General features: G+C 37.9%; 1 protein-coding gene across 2 annotated transcripts in view; it reads right to left on the minus strand.

Annotated features, from left to right (window-relative positions):
• Nucleotides 1-4,319: 4,319 nt before the first annotated feature.
• Nucleotides 4,320-22,731, minus strand: part of LOC111151960 (zinc finger protein 277) — a 104,579-nt gene continuing 86,167 nt past the window's right edge. For both annotated transcript variants that reach the window (XM_022510206.1, XM_022510207.1), the window contains exons 6-12: nucleotides 21,956-22,066; nucleotides 19,750-19,882; nucleotides 11,877-11,944; nucleotides 10,166-10,262; nucleotides 8,158-8,200; nucleotides 6,593-6,767; nucleotides 4,320-4,783 (exon numbers count right to left, since the gene is read on the minus strand). In XM_022510206.1, coding sequence (XP_022365914.1) covers nucleotides 4,597-4,783; nucleotides 6,593-6,767; nucleotides 8,158-8,200; nucleotides 10,166-10,262; nucleotides 11,877-11,944; nucleotides 19,750-19,882; nucleotides 21,956-22,066 — 814 coding nt within the window. In that variant the 3' untranslated portion in view covers nucleotides 4,320-4,596. The remainder of the gene's footprint in view (nucleotides 4,784-6,592; nucleotides 6,768-8,157; nucleotides 8,201-10,165; nucleotides 10,263-11,876; nucleotides 11,945-19,749; nucleotides 19,883-21,955; nucleotides 22,067-22,731) is intronic.

Genomic DNA, 22,731 nt, shown 5'->3' on the forward strand with positions numbered 1-22,731 from the left:
AATTTCCCCACTGTGCCATGCAAAAGCAGACAGTGCACTAAAGAAGGATGTAGAACAATAATGGGTACCTTTCCAAGCAGCTAAACTATGGTTACAGTCAAGCCCAACCTGAGCTGTTAAAAATACAGACGTTCTTGCTTGATATTCCTCTTTTGGAAAAAAGTAACTAAAATTCACTCTCAGTTTTGAACTTTTTTTCTTTTCTCAAAAAAGGTATTCATTTAACGAAAAACAAAGAACTACAAGGTCCATTATGATTTAGGGGAAAAAGAAAATCTATCATTCGTCAACTTAATGAGAGGTGTTGAGGCTGTCATTATCAGCTAAATGATGCATAAATTCAGACACGCAGAGATTTACCATAATGTCATTAGAGATAGTAATTTGGACTCTATAATGTACTTCCCAGAGTGTCATGAAGTGTCTGAACCTCATTATGGACATCAGGAATGGCTTCAACACTGCCAACAGGATCTCTGTTAGTTGGAATTTTTGGTGATGAAATTAAATCTTTCATGGATTACTTGGTCTCTCTAGACTTGTACTTAAAGGTCATTGCTACAGGATATTATTCAAAGAAGGGCCATCTGTGGTATTACCATTTTCAATGATAGGGACAAATGTTGCTTACCAATAAATGTTTTGGCCAAAGAGACATAAAATGTCTTTTAGTGTCAAACTTCCAAACCCAAAGAATTATTTTGCAACTTTCTGAGTATTCAGTATAACATGGAGGGATTTTCCTAGGCAACAGCGCTAACCATTTACCACTTGAGAGGAAAATGGAACTTGGTGTTCATTAGTGTATTAAGAAACAAGTGGTTTGCATGTGACACTGGCCCAGACTTTCCTAGAATGTTCCGCCTCGTGTAGTCAAATATATATGATTTATTATAGGAATAAGACCCCCCCCCCCAAAAAAAAAGGCACAGACTCTCTAATTAAGATGCTGTGCTTGCTAATGAATCATGTTCGGAAAGCAAAGATTTCAAGAAAAACAAAGTTTGGAAGGCATATCAGTAAAGATGTTCAGCACACCCCCTCAAACCCTTATATCAGATGGTTTATGATCAATGAGAGGGTGGGCAAGAAAAACAAAACAAAAAAAAGAAATCTCCTTTACCCAGCATCCCCACTGCTCCAACACACATACTTATATGTACTTACATGAAAAACCCATTATAAACAGAGAAAAAGAAATGTTTTATTTTTTATTTTTTCAAGTTTTTATTTAAATTCTAGTTAGTCAAGAAGTGTTTTACATGGGGGGGGGCACTTGGATGGCGCTTGGTTGGTTAAGTGTCTGCCTTCAGCTCAGGTCATGATCCCAGGGTCCTGGGAGGGAGCCCTGTGTCAAGCCTGCTTCTTCCTCTTCCTCTGCTATTCCCTGCACCACATCTCCCCCACCTGTGCTCTCCTCTCTCTCAGATAAATAAAATCTTAAAAAAAAAAAAAAAAAGAGATAAGTGTTCTAAATGTAAATAATTTCATTAGAAAGAACTATACTAAAACTATAAAAATAGGCTAAGAGCCAACTTTTGTTAAAACAGGTTTTGTATATCTTCAATAATAAAAAAATACAAATAAAAAATGATAAAACCACTGCAAAAATAATTTCCTTTAGGAAAACTTGGGGCTTGAAACATGAATGCCTTAGGACTAGGTAGCTGACGGCTCAGTGATGATGGCAGGGGCATCTGAATGTGAAACTGCCTGGGAAATTGTCCCCTTGACCATCTCCACTATTCACTGAACACTTTTGTTTGTGAGGAAACAGAGAGAACCCATAGTAGGTAATCTAGTCTATGCAGAGTGACTTTTTATGAATTTGCAAGTCTTTTTTTATTAAAAAACTGATATGAATTATTAAGTATGGAAATTATCTCACCTAAGGAAAAAAAAGGAATCTGTCAATTTGCTGAGCTCAGAGGAGAGCCAAAAACCACCTCTGTGCCTAAGGTCGCCCACCTTAGATGACTATTAGAGCCCAGGAATATCCTGGATGCTGCCATCACTGCTGAGTGGAGATTCTGCTCCGAGTAGAGGAGAGGAAATCTGTTGGCACTTATCTGCTACAGGAGAGGTTCAAGCATTAACTTTGTATACCCCATCCCGAGGTGCTGAAATTATGTGCTTAAGCGTCTGTCTCTCATTTGGCCTCTAAACTCTCTGAGTAGTAACTTAAATCAACCACCTTAACTTAAATCAACCACCTTGTAATATTTTTTTTTCCTGTTCCACCAATGTCTTGTACTGGAAGGCACGCAAATGTGTGTAGAATGTATGAAGCCAATGGAAGTGCTTCTTGGAGGGAAGAGGATGTGAGAAATGGATGTGTAGACCCTGAGGGCTAATACAACAGTTCTTCACTCTTTGGCTCCACATTCATCACTCATGTCAGCCTTGTCCCTCAGAGGAATACACAGTGAGTATCTGGGCAGCATTTTTTTCCCCACCTTTTTAAAACTGAAGCAATGTCACTATTCACTGCTTAAGTAAACTTTTAGAAGAATTTATTCTTCATATTATTTTTGTGAAATATTAAGTATTTTCATTAATGGGGTCTAAAAGGAAACAAATGATGCTGAGCAATCTCTGACCCTCATTTTTCTCTAATTACACAGTACTTAGTATTTGGAACAGTATTTTATATACTCATTCTATATATTATACCTTTTATCAACAACAATACTCAGGACAGTGTTAAGGTTGATAGTTCTGGTAAATCCTTCTCTATGTTAGGACACTTCTACATCTTTAGAGACTTTATTAGCTTCTTCAATGCTTTTCTTTTTTATTTTTTTTTTCTTATTTCTTATTTTTTTTTAAGATTTTTTTTATTTATTTGACAGACAGATCACAAGTAGGCAGAGAGGCAGGCAGAGAGAGAGAGGAGGAGGAGGCAGGCTCCCTGCTGAGCAGAGAGCCCGACATGAGGCTCGATCCCAGGACCCTGGGATCATGACATGAGCCGAAGGCAGAGGCTTTAACCACTGAGCCACCCAGGCGCCCCTGCTTTTCTTTTTTAAAAAGGATTTTATTTATTTACTTGACAGAGAGAGAGAGAGAACACAAGCAGGGGGAGAGGGAGAGGGAGAAGCAGGCTTCCCGCTGAGCAGGGAGCCCGATGTAGGGCTCTATCTCAGGACCTCGGGATCATGACCTGAGCCAAAGGCAGACGCCCAACGGCTGACCCACCTAAGCGCCCCTCTTCAATCTTTTTCTAAGGTAAGTTTATTTAATTTCCAAAATGCTAAGGCTAATCGTAACACATTTTAGGCTTTGTTTTTTAAATCATTCTTCTTCTTGTGGGCTATTTACTTCAGTGGGAAAGCATACAGGGCTAAGAAGGCTAAGATTGTGGGTCAGAGCCCTTGATGAGCTTATTAGAGTCAGCTTTACTTTGACCCAGACTCACTTTCTAGTTTAGTACAAAAGAGAACAGGCAGAAGGTGGTGAAGAGATCATTACGAATTCATCACTATTACTTGACCAAAACCAAACCAAAAAAGTAAGAGACAGGTACCTCATTTCAACTGAGGAAAAATTGAAGGAAACTGATACAGAGAGGTTAAGAATCCTGTTCTAACTGAGGAAAAATTGAAGGAAACTGATACAGAGAGGTTAAGAATCCTGTTCTAACTAGGCAGGCAGAGAGAGAGGAGGAAGCAGGCTCCCTGCTGAGCAGAGAGCCCGATGCGGGGCTTGATCCCAGGACTCTGAGATCATGACCTGAGCCGAAGGCAGTGGCTTAACCCACTGAGCCACCCAGGCGCCCCTAAAAGGACATCTTGAGAAAGCTAGGGAAAATTGAAAACATAGGATATTAATAAGTTAATTTTGTTAGATGTCATAATGGTATTGTGTTTATGTTTTTAAAAAATGGTACTGATCTGCTAATGATAGATACATTGTAGAAGATGAGGCTTGATGCCCATTTCTAGGGAGTTTGGTTACTCTATGCAGAAAGCAATAATGATACTATAGTCAGATTTATACTTTTCTGAAATTGCTTCCAATTTGTGCATTCTCCAGGTCTTTGACCATTTTTCCTTTCTTTTACTGGCTCCTCTTTTTGGTCACTATAAATCTTCCCCAGTGTAGTCAAATTCTGTGACTTGTTGGAAGAAGAAAGCCTGTGGCGGAGGAAATTGAAATTACTGGCTGAAACTAACTTTATAAATAATTTGAACATTTCATTTTTTTGTGATTTACGTGTCCTCTTTATTTAAAAAAGAAAAAAAAATTTTAAAGCCATCTTTTCACCTAATGTGGGGCTCAAACTCATGACCCCCGAGATCAAGAGTCACATGCTCCATCAGCTGAGCCAGCCAGGTGCCCCAAATGTCTTCCTTATTATAAATAATTGAGTCTAATGAAATGAGATCATTTATAATGATTACATAGTAAAACTTTACAGCCCAAAATACAAAAAGTCCTCATTTTATTTTTTGGAAAGTACTTTTTAAAATTTTATTTCACCAAGAAGTAATCCTTTGCTGATGTTCAAATTTAAACTATTCTTCTGAGTTTGTCTCATAAGAGAAAAAACATGAGACGTTGCATTTTCTTCTAGTTTTTCTGTGGCATTTTCTTCTAGTTTTTCAAGCTCTCATGTAGTAGCAACTGATTCAAAATACTGCTTTGTTTCAAAGCATGCAGTTTAGATATATCTTCACTGATGATGGTAATATTTCCATTTTGTTCCTGAGCTGTCAGATCACTTTCACTGTCAGACAGTGTACATAGAAGAGTATCGTTTTCATAGGTTGGAAAATAATACCTGAAAACAACCACAGATATAATGAATAACCAAACTATAACTCATCCAGAAAAGTTTCTAGGCAGTTGACATACACATTAGTATAATTCTGCTGGGTTTCCTCGCCAACAATTTCAACGGCATTTTGCAAATGTGGTATGGGAGACAACTTCTGAATTACTTTCACTTTGACCTTTAATGGCTGATACCAGTCTTAGCTGCATCCTTGCTTGCTGCCCATTCAGCCTCTGTTTGATATTCCCACAAGAACTCACTATCTGAAAAGGCAGCTTACTCCAGTATTGGGCATCTAGTTGTTAGAGATATTGCCATGGATGAAGCTAAAAATGAATCCCCTTCATTTCTATTCAAAGGTTCCAATTCTTCCCTAGAAGATTACCAAAACTCAAATATGGCTACTTTTTCATATATGAGTCCTTTAAATACCTGATGAAAATACTGTTTCCTTTGAATGTGTGTGTGTTCTTCCCAACCTATTCACTACTGGTTCCCTCATTCTAGGTGAATAAAAATTAAAACATTTATAGAATTTTACGTCTATTATTCTGGTTCCTTTTCTGGACACATTTAAGAGTTAGTTCTGGAGTATCTCTAAAGATTTCAACTTATTTAAGAATTACAGGAACAGGGTCTCAGGCAATCCAGGACCGACTTTGTCTCTTACAAATCAGGGATTTTCTTTCTTGCATTCTTTTTTAAGAAGATTTTATTTATTTATTTATTTATCCAGGACCGACTTTGTCTCTTACATATCGGGGATTTTCTTTCTTGCATTCTTTTTAAAGAAGATTTTATTTATTTATTTATTTATTTATTTATTTATTTGAGAGAGAGAAAGAGACAGAGAGAGACAGAGAGAGCAAGGGAGTGTGAGCAGGGTGAGGGATAAAGGGAGAATCTCAGACAGATTCCATGCTGAGTACAGAGCCTGATGTGGGGCTCAATCTCATGACCCTATGATCATGACCTGAGCTGAAACCAAGAGTTGGGACGTTTAACTGCATGAACCACCCAGGTGCCCTGAAATCTGGGATTTTCTAGAGGAAAATCTAGAGCTTTGGGGCTAGTATTGGGGGAGGGGTGGGGGGGCACTTATTTAATATTTCCTAAGAAGAGAGGAACCTCCAGGCAGCTAGAACCCTACAACCTCTCCGAGGTTCTCCCAGCTGAGGTTGTCCAGACTGCTATGAGAACCAGCCCAGATGGCTGAACTAGCAAAGGACATCTGGGAGTCTGATACCACCTCCATAGTACAGATTAGTGGACCACCTGCTTAACATTTATAAAGTTCTGAGATGCAAAATATATACCAAAAGCCCTAATAGTTGTGTATTCTTTGACAGAATAATTTTATTTCTAGGAGTTTATCTAAATGAAAAATTAGACAAGTGTGCAACAATGTAGGCATCTGGATATTCACTGTATTACTATTTATAAGAGCAAAATGCAAGAAACGACCTCAATATCTAGGAAATTAGGGTATATCTATTGAATGGGATATGTGACAACCATTAAAAATGATGCAATTGATATGTATTACATATAAAAAATGCATGCAATAATCTGTTAACAAAAATATAATGAAAAAAATCTTTGCTTCTATACTTACATCTTTTTCTTCATACCACAAAATACTAGAGTTGGTTATACTTATAAAAGGGGATTCCTTTAAAAATAAGGTTTTTTGAAGATTTTTGCTCTTTTTTATAAACGTATCTTTCTCTCTCATTAAGGTCTGGAGAAACTGAATAATGGAACAAATAAGGGATATGGAGCAAAGAAGTATAAGCTTGGTTGAGTAGTACTCACTCTGGTTGATCCCACATCTTTCTTTCAGGAAGCAGTGATGTATGTTTAGCTTCTTCCATATGAGTCCTTAACTCTGCTTTGGATTTGAATTTCACATGGCAGCCATAACATCTACATTGGTGAATTTGTCTCCGGATGAAATTGACCAGTTTTACTTGCTGGTAGAAATTTAATCCTGAAATATGATAGTTTATACAATCATCAGACAACTGGTCAGGCCTATTTTTAAATTGTTATAATTTTTCAAAAGAGCCAATTCTTTTTCTTTTTAAAAAGGTTTTATTTATTTATTTATTTATTTATTTATTTTTAAAGATTTTATTTGACAAACAGAAATCACAAGTAGGCAGAGAGGCAGGCAGAGAGAGAGGGGGAAGCAGGCTCCCTGCTGAGCAGAGAGCCTGATGCGGGGCTCGATCCCAGGACCCTGAGATCATGACCTGAGCCGAAGGCAGAGGCTTTAACACACTGAGCCACCCAGGCGCCCCAAGGTTTTATTTTTTTGAAAGAGGAAAACAGAGTGAGTGAGCATGAACAGGGAGAGGGGCAGATGGACAAGCAGACTTTGTGCTGAGTATGGAGCCTGAGGTGGAGCTTGATCCCAGGACCCTGAGATCATGACCTGAGCCAAAGTCAAATGCTTAACCATCTGTACCACCCAAGTGCCTGAGCCACTTCTCTTTATTAACCAACCTGAAGAGGTACTACAATGATAAAGAATAATAGATACCAAACAATAACAGCTAATACTTATATAGGGCTTATGTGCTAGCCACTGTTCTAACCAGTTTCCACACATTAATACATTTAATTCTTGCAGAACTCTACCACATAGGTAGTATTATCATATCCACATTATCTATTAGGAGACTGTCCAAGGTTGCACAGCTAGTGGGTGGTAGAGCCAGCATGTGACATACATACATGTCTGTAAGGAGAGCAAAGTAAAGTAACACTTTCCAGAGTCTAGGAAAGTAGTCAGTAAGCTGAGGTGTGGGAAGTGAGCTTTCTACTGCCTTTGATCCATTAACAAGTCAGTAATTTACATCTTCATGCCCCTAATCTTTCCATCATACTTATACTGAAAATGATACAATTGGGTCCATCTGTGACAAATAATCTAGCTACACTGTCAAGCAGTATAGTAGCTATTTTATATACATTGTCCACTCCCTTCACATTCTGTTGACCTGAGGCCTTATGTCACACAGCCAGTAAGTGCTGGAGCTGGACTATGAACTCCAGTCTGACCTCAAAAATCCATGGGCTTTCTCTTAGCCGCTTCCACTTTATTTATAATAGATACTAATCATTAGCTTGCATTTTATTTGAAGGATTCATATATGTAGGAAAGAAGAAAGACCATATAAAATAAAAAACCATATTTGAGTATTACAGTTCAAAATGGTTGTGAATCACTGCTTCAGGCAGTCCCATTGAGACCATCTGTGGAGAGACACATTTGGCTGTGCATTCTCCAATCACGACTCCCGAACAAGGCGTCATTTACAGGAGTGTATATAAAAACGCAACATCATGGAAAACAACTTCTGAATCAAACTCACCAAGTTCTGACTTTATTTTGAGGAGATCAAACTCGTGAGCATCCTAAAAAAGGAATGAATATCTGTGAGCATATAAATTATTTAATCTTTCAGGCTGAAGTTATAAACAGACGGCTTATTCATAGGAGTTTGAACACTGTTGAAACTCAGTCTCAGTTCATCATGTTCTGCTTTTGAAGTATTCGAAATATAACTGCTTCCCCCAACCACATCCAACTACTTTTTAAAGCACAGTCCAAACAAGTCATGCCAATCAGTTGAAACATTTTAATTATTCACAGTTTGTATCTACAGTTTTCACAATTTACTATGTATGCATTCTGCAGTCTGACAAAAGTGTCCTCAGTCTGTGGTAAAATGTGGCCCTATTTACTGTATTGTGTGCCTGGACTACAATTATGGATATAGGTCCTTTGCTACACAAGCAGATAGGTAATTTTACAAATCCACTTTTCATTTTATGCTGTTAAACACACTGTTTAATGCAAATTTCTCTTCACTGACATCTTTCCATAAATTTTATTTCTTTTGATTTTTACAATGCAGCCTTATTCTGTTCCACTCGTGCAATCGTCCATCTGGGTAAATGTTTGAACTTAAAAGCTTACAGAGAATAAAGACCATCTAACTTCCTATGAAGGCATTCAATGTAACATCAGAGGCAGGATAATTAGGAAATCCATGGTACTTTATGACTGGAAGTGACTGAGCAGAGGGCGAGGACACAGGTCAAGGATGTTGCAAAGGAAATTTCCTATACAGGGTAGGGGTATTAAGACTCCTTTCAATTCAAAGATATTAGGATATTATTAATTAAATTTAAACACTGAAAACTATACACACATACTATTAGCAACCTGTTTCAGAGAAAATGACTCTCTGCTTTCTTAAGGGTAAATGCTCATGGCCTTTCACATACATTCTATTTTTTTTTTAATGGAACTAAGAAGAGTGTTTCTGAATGAGAGCAGGGAGAAGGTGGGTAAAACAGGATAATCTGCATCACTGTTGGCAGAGATGGCTGGGGGAGGGTAGGGAGAGGGAATCAGAATCATCCAGTAATATTTTTTAATTATAATCACTCCTCTACCTTTAAGCTGCAGTACTGTCATGACTCATTAGATATCCCCCCTCTTCACCCGCACTGTCCAGGTGAGGATCAGAGTTGTTGGGAGTGTGTCATCTCTCAGATATACTGGGGTGAAAAAAGGTTTAGAACTACCAGCTTCAAGCTTCATTATAACAGAAAAATGGCATCCAAAGAGGAACACACGAACTGGAAATACCCTCAAATTTCTTCCCTCCAAATTCTTACAACTGCAGGAGCTGCACAATCACATCCTTTACCCTTTGCCTCTACATTGCCCATGCCGCACTGCCCATTTCCCTTAAGGGCTTCGTGAACCCTTTCCTGCTTTCCTTATTCACTAGCACAGGAGGCAGTGGAAAAAGATACAGAACCGTCCATATCTTGAGTACTGTTACTCATGGTTACAGGGCCCACATTCTAAGCTAGAATTATCTCATAAACATCTCAGAGGTAGGATGGCATCAGTGGTCTGTGAAATCCCACCCTAACAGTTTGCACAGGTCTTGTGCATTGTACTAAATTGCCCTGAGTTCTGGCTCTTCTTGATGGATTGGGTCTGTCTCTTCGGTTTTGCCTACAGCACTTTCTTTTTAATAAAAGATTTATTTATTTATTTGGCGGGGGGAAGGAGAGAGGGCACAAGTGAGCACAGGAGGAGGGGCAGAGGGAGAGAATCTTTCAAGTAGACTCTACGCTGAGTGTGGAGTTGAACTCGGGGCTCGATCTCACAACCTTGAGTTCATGACATGAGCTGAAACCACGAGTTGGACGCTTAACCAACTGAGCCATCAGGTGCCCCACTTAGAGCACTTTTAGGAATAGGATAATGACAAACTAAACATAAGCTGGTAAGACTGCAATCATGATCAGTGTCCCTGTCAGAACAAGACAAAATTCAAATGAATAAAAGTATCTCACCTCCATGTGGACACATAATTTCTCAATGGTTTCTGCTTGCTTTTCACAAAATAGGCAGACAGCAGAGTCAGGGTGTTCTTCCCAATCAGACCAGTCACTGTGTTAAAAAGAAAACAGCAAATAGAGAGATTCCCCTCATTAAGAGGGCGTACTAAGCAGTCACTTGCTATTACTTCCTCCTCCCTGGGAAACCCTGCCACTCTTTTTCAACTCTGACATTTTTGTAAAGATTGTCACATCATATTATGACTTTTTGATATAGCTTTTGAAATTCAAAGTAGCACCATGAAATTAATATAAATAGTGAACAGGTGTTGCTCCATTTTCTTCTATTTGCTTCTCTTCTGAGCAGCTATTTTACTACAGAATCAGTTTAATGTCTTTCTGACACAACTAGGTTTAATTCGCAAAGGAGGCATATCAGTAGATGCAATGCTCCCTCTTATTAGCCACAACCACCAAGTACACATGCTGTGAGGTGCGATGCTGGGAGTGTGTCTCTGCATGACAAATGGCGTGTTTTTAAAAGGCAAACCATGTATCCTTCATGTGAGAAATACTGATCATTTTAAGTGTTAAATCTGGCGGTAAACAGAGAGGTCAAAAACCACACAGGACCCATGTTACCATTCCTGTCTTCTCCCCATCCCCTGATTTATTTTGAAGACACTATCAACTTCTTGTCAGTCCTAAACCCGGAAAACTGAAATCCCAGGAGAGAAAAAAGGCCAAGCATCTTTGAAGGAAAAGAGGATGAGTAAAGGCAATCCTTTAAGGTTGAAAAGAACACTTCCCAAGCTTGTAATTCCAAGGCAAGAAGCTGTGAATATTTTAACTAGGTCAATGGGATGTACATGGAACAAGGTTAATTCCGTGACATTCTCTACTCCAATGACAAGCAGCACGGAGAGTTCAAAGTTTGTGTAACTTCAAGATCTGGGCACCAACCAAGTGAGCAAAATACCAATGAAATGTATCTTTTTCTGCATTATTTTTTACTTGTGTGTTCAATTAACAGCTTTTTAAAAAACTTTTGAAATTTTATTTTTATTTATTTATATATTTATTTTTAAGGATCTTATTTATTTATTTGAGAGAGTGATAGACAGGACAAGCAGGGGTGGGGGGGTTGGGAAAGGGAGAGGGAGAAGTACACTTCCTACTGAGCAGGGAGGCATGGAGCTCGATTCTAGGATCCTAGGATCATGACTTGAGCTGAAGGCAGATATTTAACCAACTGAGCCACTCAAGAGCCCCTAAAGTTGTTTTTTTAAAAAATTAATTAATTTATTTTAAAAGATTTTATTTATTTATTTAGAGAGAGGAGGAGGAGAAGGAGCAGAGGGAGAGGGACAAGCTGACTCCACACTGAGCAAAGAGCTTGATGTGGGACTTGATTTCATGACTTTGAGATCAAGACCTGAGCCAAGACCCAAGAGTCAGATGCTCAACTATGTCACCCAGTCACCCCTCAATTAACAGTTCTAATGGCAAAACACTATTTAGCTGGAATAACAGTTGCTTTAGTGATTTTTATGTAAAAGTTACTTGGAATTCAAGTTTTTGCGCTATTACATGGACGGATGATGACAAGGAGAGAAAGTTTTCTTTGTTTCTATTCTCTTAAGAATAATCGCTTTAAACCAAACTATGCAGTTGTTTTCCTACTCTTAAAACACAGCAATTAATTAGCAGCCATAACAAATCTTACTCTTCCTGATGGTCTAGCAACTCCCGATCATCTTCCAGTTGAACTTCCTCCCATGACTTTCCAAGTTCCTGTTGTGGGAAGAACAGAGAGATTAGGGAAGAAGGAGGGAGCAGGGGGAAGAGGAGAAAGGAGAGAGAAAATAGACACAAAATTAAAATAATAAAACCTACTTAAAACCACATACTCGCTGGTTTTAAATCAATATAAGTAGGGTTTATTAAAATAGTTATTTCAGTGACAAGGAAGGATGTATCCTAAAATGCTTTTAATAAGTTTTTCTTTTTGGAGAAGCAGTGATATTCTTTCCATCAAATTCCTTCCTTTCTCTTAAATGTAAACCAGTTTCTCAACCCTGGACGTACATTAGAATCTTTTGGGGATCTTTTTTAAAAAAACAAAAATATCTCTTAATGGGGCCTGTGAAACACTCACATAGCTGGACTGTTTCTCCCTGAGGTCCTCTACAGTCTATTTTTCAAACAGGAGCCACAGTGATCTTTCTAAAGGACACTTCCTTGTTTGTATAAACCCTCCTATGGCTTTTTACCACACTTAGAACAAAATTCAGAGGACTTATCATGGTGTGAAAGATCTGCGTGTTCTGCCCTGGCTCCTTCTTCGTTACTATGCCCCATGCCTTTTCCTCTGGCTCAATTTGCTCCAGATAGATCAGTGTCTTCACTATCCCTTGAAAGCAACAAGCTCACCTCCACTGGCTACTTCTGGACATGTTGCGTTGTCTGCCTGAACATTGCTCTCCCGCGTAACCGTGTGGCTCAGTCGTGGGGGCATCTGCTTAAATATTGCCGCCTCTTCTGACTCCTCTGTCTAAAAAAACAACCCTTCTCCCAGTTACTTTTTATTCCCCTATGATGTTTTATTATTTTATTTTTTAAAAAAGATTTTATTTATTTATTTGACAGACAGAGATGACAAGTAGGCAGAGAGAGGGAGGGGAAAGCGGGCTCCCGCTGAGCAGAGAGCCTGATGGGCTCGATCTCAGGACCCTGGAATCGTGACCTGAGCTGAGGGCAGAGGCTTTAATCCACTGAGCCACCCAGGTGCCCTGATGTTTTATTATTTTTTTTTAAACATCAATCACTTCCTGAAATCAGTTCTGTGTTTCTGTATGTTTTCTCATTTGGTATTCGTTTTCTCCACCAGAATGTCCACGAGGACATGGACTTTGTTCATTGTTCTATTTCTAGAGCCAGGCATATATGGTAAGTACTAGAAAATACTTCAAAAACTGAATTGTAACTGAAAAGGTCTAAAAATTCAATACCAATTTAGATCCTACCTCAAAAGGTTTTTATAAGGTGACTAATAAATTAGTACACATACAGGCAAACCTCAGAGATATTGCAGGTTTGGTTCCAGACTACCCCTGTAAGGCAAGTTGAATGAATGTTTTGGTTTCCCAGTGCACATAAAAGTTATGTTTACATTATATTGCAGTGTATTATGTGTGCATAATGTGTGCATTACGTCTAGAAAAACACTATATACCTTAATTATTGTGAGAATTACCAAAAGGTGACTCAGAGACATGATGTGAATGAATGCTGTTGAAAAAATGGCACAGATAGAGTTGCTCAATCCTTCAGGACTGCCATAATCCTTCAATTTGTAAAAATCCATGAAGCACAATAAGCGAAGTGCAATAAAACTAGTTATCCCTCTATATAAATAGTACACGGCAATAGGCAATAGTAAGTACTCAAATATCTACTTCAACACTTTATCTTTTATCTGGAGAAGTTGCAACCATGTAGGGCTAGGTCTGGCAAACTTAGTCATAGTTTCAGCAAAACTTTATGGAGTAATGAGCAGGAATGATTTCTTTCGGCCTAACCATTTATCTTTTCTATTCCTGAATTATTTATTTCTCCTCCTTATTTTTTCTTCTTTCTCCATCCAATTTCCCCACTGTGCCATGCAAAAGCAGACAGTGCACTAAAGAAGGATGTAGAACAATAATGGGTACCTTTCCAAGCAGCTAAACTATGGTTACAGTCAAGCCCAACCTGAGCTGTTAAAAATACAGACGTTCTTGCTTGATATTCCTCTTTTGGAAAAAAGTAACTAAAATTCACTCTCAGTTTTGAACTTTTTTTCTTTTCTCAAAAAAGGTATTCATTTAACGAAAAACAAAGAACTACAAGGTCCATTATGATTTAGGGGAAAAAGAAAATCTATCATTCGTCAACTTAATGAGAGGTGTTGAGGCTGTCATTATCAGCTAAATGATGCATAAATTCAGACACGCAGAGATTTACCATAATGTCATTAGAGATAGTAATTTGGACTCTATAATGTACTTCCCAGAGTGTCATGAAGTGTCTGAACCTCATTATGGACATCAGGAATGGCTTCAACACTGCCAACAGGATCTCTGTTAGTTGGAATTTTTGGTGATGAAATTAAATCTTTCATGGATTACTTGGTCTCTCTAGACTTGTACTTAAAGGTCATTGCTACAGGATATTATTCAAAGAAGGGCCATCTGTGGTATTACCATTTTCAATGATAGGGACAAATGTTGCTTACCAATAAATGTTTTGGCCAAAGAGACATAAAATGTCTTTTAGTGTCAAACTTCCAAACCCAAAGAATTATTTTGCAACTTTCTGAGTATTCAGTATAACATGGAGGGATTTTCCTAGGCAACAGCGCTAACCATTTACCACTTGAGAGGAAAATGGAACTTGGTGTTCATTAGTGTATTAAGAAACAAGTGGTTTGCATGTGACACTGGCCCAGACTTTCCTAGAATGTTCCGCCTCGTGTAGTCAAATATATATGATTTATTATAGGAATAAGACCCCCCCCCCCAAAAAAAAAGGCACAGACTCTCTAATTAAGATGCTGTGCTTGCTAATGAATCATGTTCGGAAAGCAAAGATTTCAAGAAAAACAAAGTTTGGAAGGCATATCAGTAAAGATGTTCAGCACACCCCCTCAAACCCTTATATCAGATGGTTTATGATCAATGAGAGGGTGGGCAAGAAAAACAAAACAAAAAAAAGAAATCTCCTTTACCCAGCATCCCCACTGCTCCAACACACATACTTATATGTACTTACATGAAAAACCCATTATAAACAGAGAAAAAGAAATGTTTTATTTTTTATTTTTTCAAGTTTTTATTTAAATTCTAGTTAGTCAAGAAGTGTTTTACATGGGGGGGGGCACTTGGATGGCGCTTGGTTGGTTAAGTGTCTGCCTTCAGCTCAGGTCATGATCCCAGGGTCCTGGGAGGGAGCCCTGTGTCAAGCCTGCTTCTTCCTCTTCCTCTGCTATTCCCTGCACCACATCTCCCCCACCTGTGCTCTCCTCTCTCTCAGATAAATAAAATCTTAAAAAAAAAAAAAAAAAGAGATAAGTGTTCTAAATGTAAATAATTTCATTAGAAAGAACTATACTAAAACTATAAAAATAGGCTAAGAGCCAACTTTTGTTAAAACAGGTTTTGTATATCTTCAATAATAAAAAAATACAAATAAAAAATGATAAAACCACTGCAAAAATAATTTCCTTTAGGAAAACTTGGGGCTTGAAACATGAATGCCTTAGGACTAGGTAGCTGACGGCTCAGTGATGATGGCAGGGGCATCTGAATGTGAAACTGCCTGGGAAATTGTCCCCTTGACCATCTCCACTATTCACTGAACACTTTTGTTTGTGAGGAAACAGAGAGAACCCATAGTAGGTAATCTAGTCTATGCAGAGTGACTTTTTATGAATTTGCAAGTCTTTTTTTATTAAAAAACTGATATGAATTATTAAGTATGGAAATTATCTCACCTAAGGAAAAAAAAGGAATCTGTCAATTTGCTGAGCTCAGAGGAGAGCCAAAAACCACCTCTGTGCCTAAGGTCGCCCACCTTAGATGACTATTAGAGCCCAGGAATATCCTGGATGCTGCCATCACTGCTGAGTGGAGATTCTGCTCCGAGTAGAGGAGAGGAAATCTGTTGGCACTTATCTGCTACAGGAGAGGTTCAAGCATTAACTTTGTATACCCCATCCCGAGGTGCTGAAATTATGTGCTTAAGCGTCTGTCTCTCATTTGGCCTCTAAACTCTCTGAGTAGTAACTTAAATCAACCACCTTAACTTAAATCAACCACCTTGTAATATTTTTTTTTCCTGTTCCACCAATGTCTTGTACTGGAAGGCACGCAAATGTGTGTAGAATGTATGAAGCCAATGGAAGTGCTTCTTGGAGGGAAGAGGATGTGAGAAATGGATGTGTAGACCCTGAGGGCTAATACAACAGTTCTTCACTCTTTGGCTCCACATTCATCACTCATGTCAGCCTTGTCCCTCAGAGGAATACACAGTGAGTATCTGGGCAGCATTTTTTTCCCCACCTTTTTAAAACTGAAGCAATGTCACTATTCACTGCTTAAGTAAACTTTTAGAAGAATTTATTCTTCATATTATTTTTGTGAAATATTAAGTATTTTCATTAATGGGGTCTAAAAGGAAACAAATGATGCTGAGCAATCTCTGACCCTCATTTTTCTCTAATTACACAGTACTTAGTATTTGGAACAGTATTTTATATACTCATTCTATATATTATACCTTTTATCAACAACAATACTCAGGACAGTGTTAAGGTTGATAGTTCTGGTAAATCCTTCTCTATGTTAGGACACTTCTACATCTTTAGAGACTTTATTAGCTTCTTCAATGCTTTTCTTTTTTATTTTTTTTTTCTTATTTCTTATTTTTTTTTAAGATTTTTTTTATTTATTTGACAGACAGATCACAAGTAGGCAGAGAGGCAGGCAGAGAGAGAGAGGAGGAGGAGGCAGGCTCCCTGCTGAGCAGAGAGCCCGACATGAGGCTCGATCCCAGGACCCTGGGATCATGACATGAGCCGAAGGCAGAGGCTTTAACCACTGAGCCACCCAGGCGCCCCTGCTTTTCTTTTTTAAAAAGGATTTTATTTATTTACTTGACAGAGAGAGAGAGAGAACACAAGCAGGGGGAGAGGGAGAGGGAGAAGCAGGCTTCCCGCTGAGCAGGGAGCCCGATGTAGGGCTCTATCTCAGGACCTCGGGATCATGACCTGAGCCAAAGGCAGACGCCCAACGGCTGACCCACCTAAGCGCCCCTCTTCAATCTTTTTCTAAGGTAAGTTTATTTAATTTCCAAAATGCTAAGGCTAATCGTAACACATTTTAGGCTTTGTTTTTTAAATCATTCTTCTTCTTGTGGGCTATTTACTTCAGTGGGAAAGCATACAGGGCTAAGAAGGCTAAGATTGTGGGTCAGAGCCCTTGATGAGCTTATTAGAGTCAGCTTTACTTTGACCCAGACTCACTTTCTAGTTTAGTACAAAAGAGAACAGGCAGAAGGTGGTGAAGAGATCATTACGAATTCATCACTATTACTTGACCAAAACCAAACCAAAAAAGTAAGAGACAGGTACCTCATTTCAACTGAGGAAAAATTGAAGGAAACTGATACAGAGAGGTTAAGAATCCTGTTCTAACTGAGGAAAAATTGAAGGAAACTGATACAGAGAGGTTAAGAATCCTGTTCTAACTAATGTGACTCTGGGAAAAGATCCATGCTTAGTCTCCAAACCTATAAAAATGGGGATAATGATAAAATCTGTGACACATGAATATGGTTAAGAGTAAATGACATAATATACATATTTAAGATAGTGCCAGGCATACAGCAAGTAGTCAAATGTTGCTAGTTAAAAGAAAAAATTGCTTATATTAATAGTCTCCTAAAATGATTTAATTTTCATTTTATATACTATTAAAGTCTTTATATTCTCTTGAAACACCCTTCTTAAGCTATGATTCATGCCACATCATATCTGGACACTCAGTGGGCAGTATTATCTAGCCTGTTCATCTAGAGACAGCTGGTCCTTGCAAATAATTTCAGTTTTGAAAGACATACTATTCGATGCCCAGAGAATAGAGCATCATACTTTTCTGAAAGTGCCAGCAGAATTTGAGTGAACAGTGTCTTTGAAGTCTCCTCTAAAAGGTAAATACCTCCAGCTATATATATGTAATGTTCTGCTAGTCCTAAACTCTCAAATATTATTTTAAAAGATGCCCAGAAGGAAGTACTACTAAATCGCTTCCGTGGCTTTCCGTAGTAGCTGATATTTCTTAAAGCTAACACTGAGGTCCACTCACCGTTGGATTGGGCTGGGCCCTGAAGCAGTGTTTGTTCTAGGAATTAATGATTGAGTGATTTCAAGAGAAGATTGAAGGACTCAAAGGCAGCCTTTGCCTTTAGCTAGTTATAAAACATTTGCAGCAGATCATGGCAACTTCTCAGAGCCAATCTTCAAACACATGTCAAACTTGCTTCTCAAGGGGAATTTTATTTTAACAGTACAAGGATTAGCTAGAACAGACAAAAATTCCACCCTACAGCAGACCTTTCCAACATATTTCAGGAGATGCTTGTTTCTGTCCAATTGATAAAATGATTGATTATAAGCAATTATGCCTTCTGTGGCCATGAGTTTGATTTCTAACTCATTCCTAATGAGAGGAAAAAAATAATTGCCATTGCTTAAGAAAAGTGTCAGAAACAACTCTCTTTCTCCTAATTCAAGTGGAGAATTATGTAACCCTTTTCTTTATACCAGTGGATTATTTCATTTGTTATGTACACCCCCAAATGCAGCAGAATAGGGCAGGGCCAGTAGCACTGCCAGTCACTGTGTCAGTCAAAATCCCCTCTTCCATTTCTAAATGCACCCCCTAGTGACACATGCCTCCTACCGAATACCTTCTCTTAACCAAAAAAAGCTCATGAAATGGTATTGAGGTTTCTAGGAAGGAAAACTTTCAATGTATTTAAAATCCTTCACATGGTAACACCATTATCACATTCTATTAGCCGAATAAATTAAAGTCCTCTTGCCTAGTGAAATGACTTGGTTTCTCTAAAACCTCCATCAAAGATAAGCTGGCCAAGGAGGATGGTAAGTTTGTTTTTTTGTGGGAAAAGGAAGATTTCTTTTAATGGGTGGAGAGGGAAGAGTGAAGAGATTTTTTTTTCCTCTCATTAAGAGAAAATCTTAGTGAGGCTCCATGCCCAGTGTGTGAGCCTGACTTGGGGCTTGCTTTCACAACCCTGAGATCATGACCTGAGCGGAAATCAAGAGTTGAACACCCAACAAACTGAGCCACCCAGGCACCCTTACGAAGAGGCTGTTTTTTTTGTTTGTTTGTTTGTTTGTTTGTTTTTTTAAGATTTTATTTATTTATTTGACAGAGAGAGATCACAAGTAGATGGAGAGGCAGGCAGAGAGAGAGAGAGAGAGAGAGGGAAGCAGGCTCCCTGCTGAGCAGAGAGCCCGATGCGGGACTCGATCCCAGGACCCTGAGATCATGACCTGAGCCGAAGGCAGCGGCTTAACCCACTGAGCCACCCAGGCGCCCCACGAAGAGGCTGTTTTTAAAGAGTTATCTAGCATGAGACACCTACCACATCCAGAGGCCAAAAGATGTTTCTTGAGTAGAATACAGAAGTCTCTGGTCTCAAGGTAATAAATACTGTAACAAATAAGTGAGAGTATGTAGATACTCAAATTCTTTGTTTATTATTACTTTTTTTTTTTTTTTTTTGGTCCAGATCACTGTGAATTCTAGAGACATGACATTTCTACTGTATAAACATCTGGTAAATCAAAGACAAACTGAATCAAATTATGCTTTGTAAACTAAACACTATGAAGCTAATCACTGCTTGGAAGTGTCCCTCGATTACATTTTGACCTTTATACTAATTGCTTGTTTAAATATTAGACAGCTCTTAGAAAGATTTTTGTTTGTGGAAATGCAATCAAATTTTAAATTATGAAGAGAAAGCCTTACCAAATAATTGATGACATAAAATCGGTCATATTCTCTGTTCTTAGGATTAATCCTCCGATGCTGTTTTTTCCTCATATGATCTTTAAGTGTATTTTTGTCCCTGAAGGTCTTCTCACAGTACAAGCACTGCAAGCTAAAAAAAAAAAAAAAAAAATACACAAACACTGACAGATTACACAAGTCTCCTGGAGAGCTGCTGCGAAAGTCCTTTATTTTTAAGTCTTATGATTATTCATTTTAGGTCACAGAATCTTCAAATGGGATATGACACCCCTGTCAGAACCTCTTTTACTTCATCCATTCAGCTTTGTGGGATTCAGGCTTGGTTTATTTTGTGGTTGGCTACACTGGCCAACTTGGCTATGCAGTCAAACTGTGACAAAGATAGCTAATACCCAAGTTACTTTGGTGTCTTCTAATCAAATTTTCTCTTCTAAAAATGAAAATGTAGTTATGTTCTTCAAATAATTACAATGATAACTAGCATTGGTTGCCTCCATTGAGTACAACAAATTAGTCTATGATTTGGCATATTCTCTGAGCTGATTTGCAGAGATTAATGCCCAGTTCCAGTACACACTAGCTGTGACACTTGGTCAAGTTACTTGCCTTCTCTATTGACATTCATTTTCTAGCTAACCGTCTTTCTCAACCCAAGTCTGACAGTGGATACTGCCTGTAACTTCCCCATCAGTCATTAGAGTTTTATTTTTTGGAGTCACACAAATTATGTCTAAGCTCCCTTTTACATGAAAACTCTCAAATGAGTGAAATCAGTTGTTTCAATTTCGAATTCTTTTCCCATCACTACTAAACACCCTTTGAACCATTTCTTGTGCCAGAGAAATAACTGTATTATTTTACAGCAAATAATTTATGGCATTAAAAAAAGATCATGCTAATCTTGCTAGAAAGCACATCTGTTATTATTTTATAAATGAAGGATCATTTAGTAAGAGTGAAAGGACTTGTTTTAATGTAGTGTTGATATCAGAATTTGAACTCGGAACTTTTAATATTTCTTTCTTAATGTCATTGCTCTGAATGTTGTGTGCTGAGATTTCATTTGGGAAAAAAAAATACAGGGGTACCTCGGTAGCTCAGTTGATTGGGTGTCTGACCACTGATTTTCACTTGGGTCATGATATTGGTCATGCGATCAAGCCCTGTGTTGGGCTCCACATTTAGTGGGGAGTCTGGGAGTCTGCTTGATTTTCTCTCTCTCCCTCGCCTTCTGTTCCTCCCCCTGCTTAAGCTCTCTCTCTAAAATTCAATAAATAAAAATTTTAAAAACGAAGAAAAAAACCCCCAAAACTAGGTTTTGAGAGAAAAAATATTGGGTCCTCTCCTAGAGAGAAATGTTGATCAATTTCTGAAAGCCATTTTAGTGACCTAGAGAATTTCCTTCCTTATTTTACAAGCTAAGCTCTAGATACTCACTAGATACCCACAGTCACCAGAATATGAACTTAGAAAAAGTGGAGTGTTATGATATATAAATGTAAGTACTAAAAGGTAAAAGAATGGACAGAGTTTGTCTCACATAAAGCTGAATAACAGAACATTTTGACAATATATTTACTACATATGTGAAAAATTATACTGAAAAACAAATGAATTACCAATACAAAATTAAGAAATGTGGAGATACTAATGAGGAAGGGCACATATGAAAATTCAAGGCGATTAATAATGTTTTATTTCTTTTTTTAAAAGAAGATTTATTGAGAGAGAGAAGAGGGAGAGGACATGTGTGCACACCCATGTGCATGCACGGGGGAGCGGGAGGGGCGGAGGGAGATAGAATTTCAAGCAGACTTGACCCTGAGACCATGACCTGAGCCAAAATCAAGATTTGGGATGCTTAACTGACAAAGCCACCCAGGAATCCCTGTTCTTTGTCTTAGGCTAGATGGAGAGTATACGCTTCATACCCTATATAGCAAATGTTACATGGTATGTACATTGTTTGGTATTTATGATACTTTAAAAAAAAAACAAACAGTAAAAGACAGTATGATTAGAGAAAAGAAGGCTGTCATGCAAAACGTGAATGCCTCCAACAGGAGAAATGAGAAAATTCCATTTTATTAATCACTTCTATTAATTAATCATAAAAAATTCACAACAAACAATAAAAAAAATTGCCAAGAGTCCAAAATTAAAATAGCTTCAGGTTATGTTTCATGAAAAAAAAAATACTTACTTGTCCAGCTTTTTCTGTAATGTGCATAGAAATTCATTGCAGTTTACAATGTTGTCTGGCAATCCAATGTTGAAAGCATGTTCTCTGGCCATGTGGTTCAAAAGAACAGATCTAAGAAGAAATTTGAGCAATTTATATTATTTACAAATCATCTAGAAACAAATCAGGTTAGGAATATCAATTTTATAATGACAACACTAATCAGAAGTACATGCAAAGGTTAAACACTAAAATATAAAATTTGGGCTATGAAAGAGCCATATGTTATAAAGTACTTAAGTACACATATAATCACAATAGTTCTTTAAAGTGAGTTAAAGTTCCATTATCTGCCAGTGGACAGGTATATACTCTATAGATGAATTGGGTTTCTGTCCTTTAAACTATTAAACTGTGGTTTGCCTACTTTTCCAATTCATCATGGGAAGGAGGAAGAGACAACTGCAAAAGGGAAATACGTCCTGCTATGTACATCCTGGGATCACAGACATTTAGTCAGCCCACTATCAGACACAGACCTGGAATTCACAGTAAACACATCTAAGAATATGTAAGGGTTACCATAACCTGAATACACCATGACCAGTCTGTTGATTAGTTTATGCTGAAAAGGAAAATTTTAATTTTTCTAAGTTTTACATAGCAAAAATGCCTATGTGTAAAATATATTATCCTACTGGGTCTTTAGCATAACTTTATTTTTATTTTTATTTAAAATAAACAACTTTATTTTTATTTATTTTATTTTATTTTTTTAAGTTTATTTATTTATTTAA

This window comes from Enhydra lutris, unplaced genomic scaffold (assembly GCF_002288905.1).
Source record: "Enhydra lutris kenyoni isolate GAN:26980312 unplaced genomic scaffold, ASM228890v2 scaffoldscaffold27, whole genome shotgun sequence".
NCBI lineage: Eukaryota > Metazoa > Chordata > Mammalia > Carnivora > Mustelidae > Enhydra > Enhydra lutris.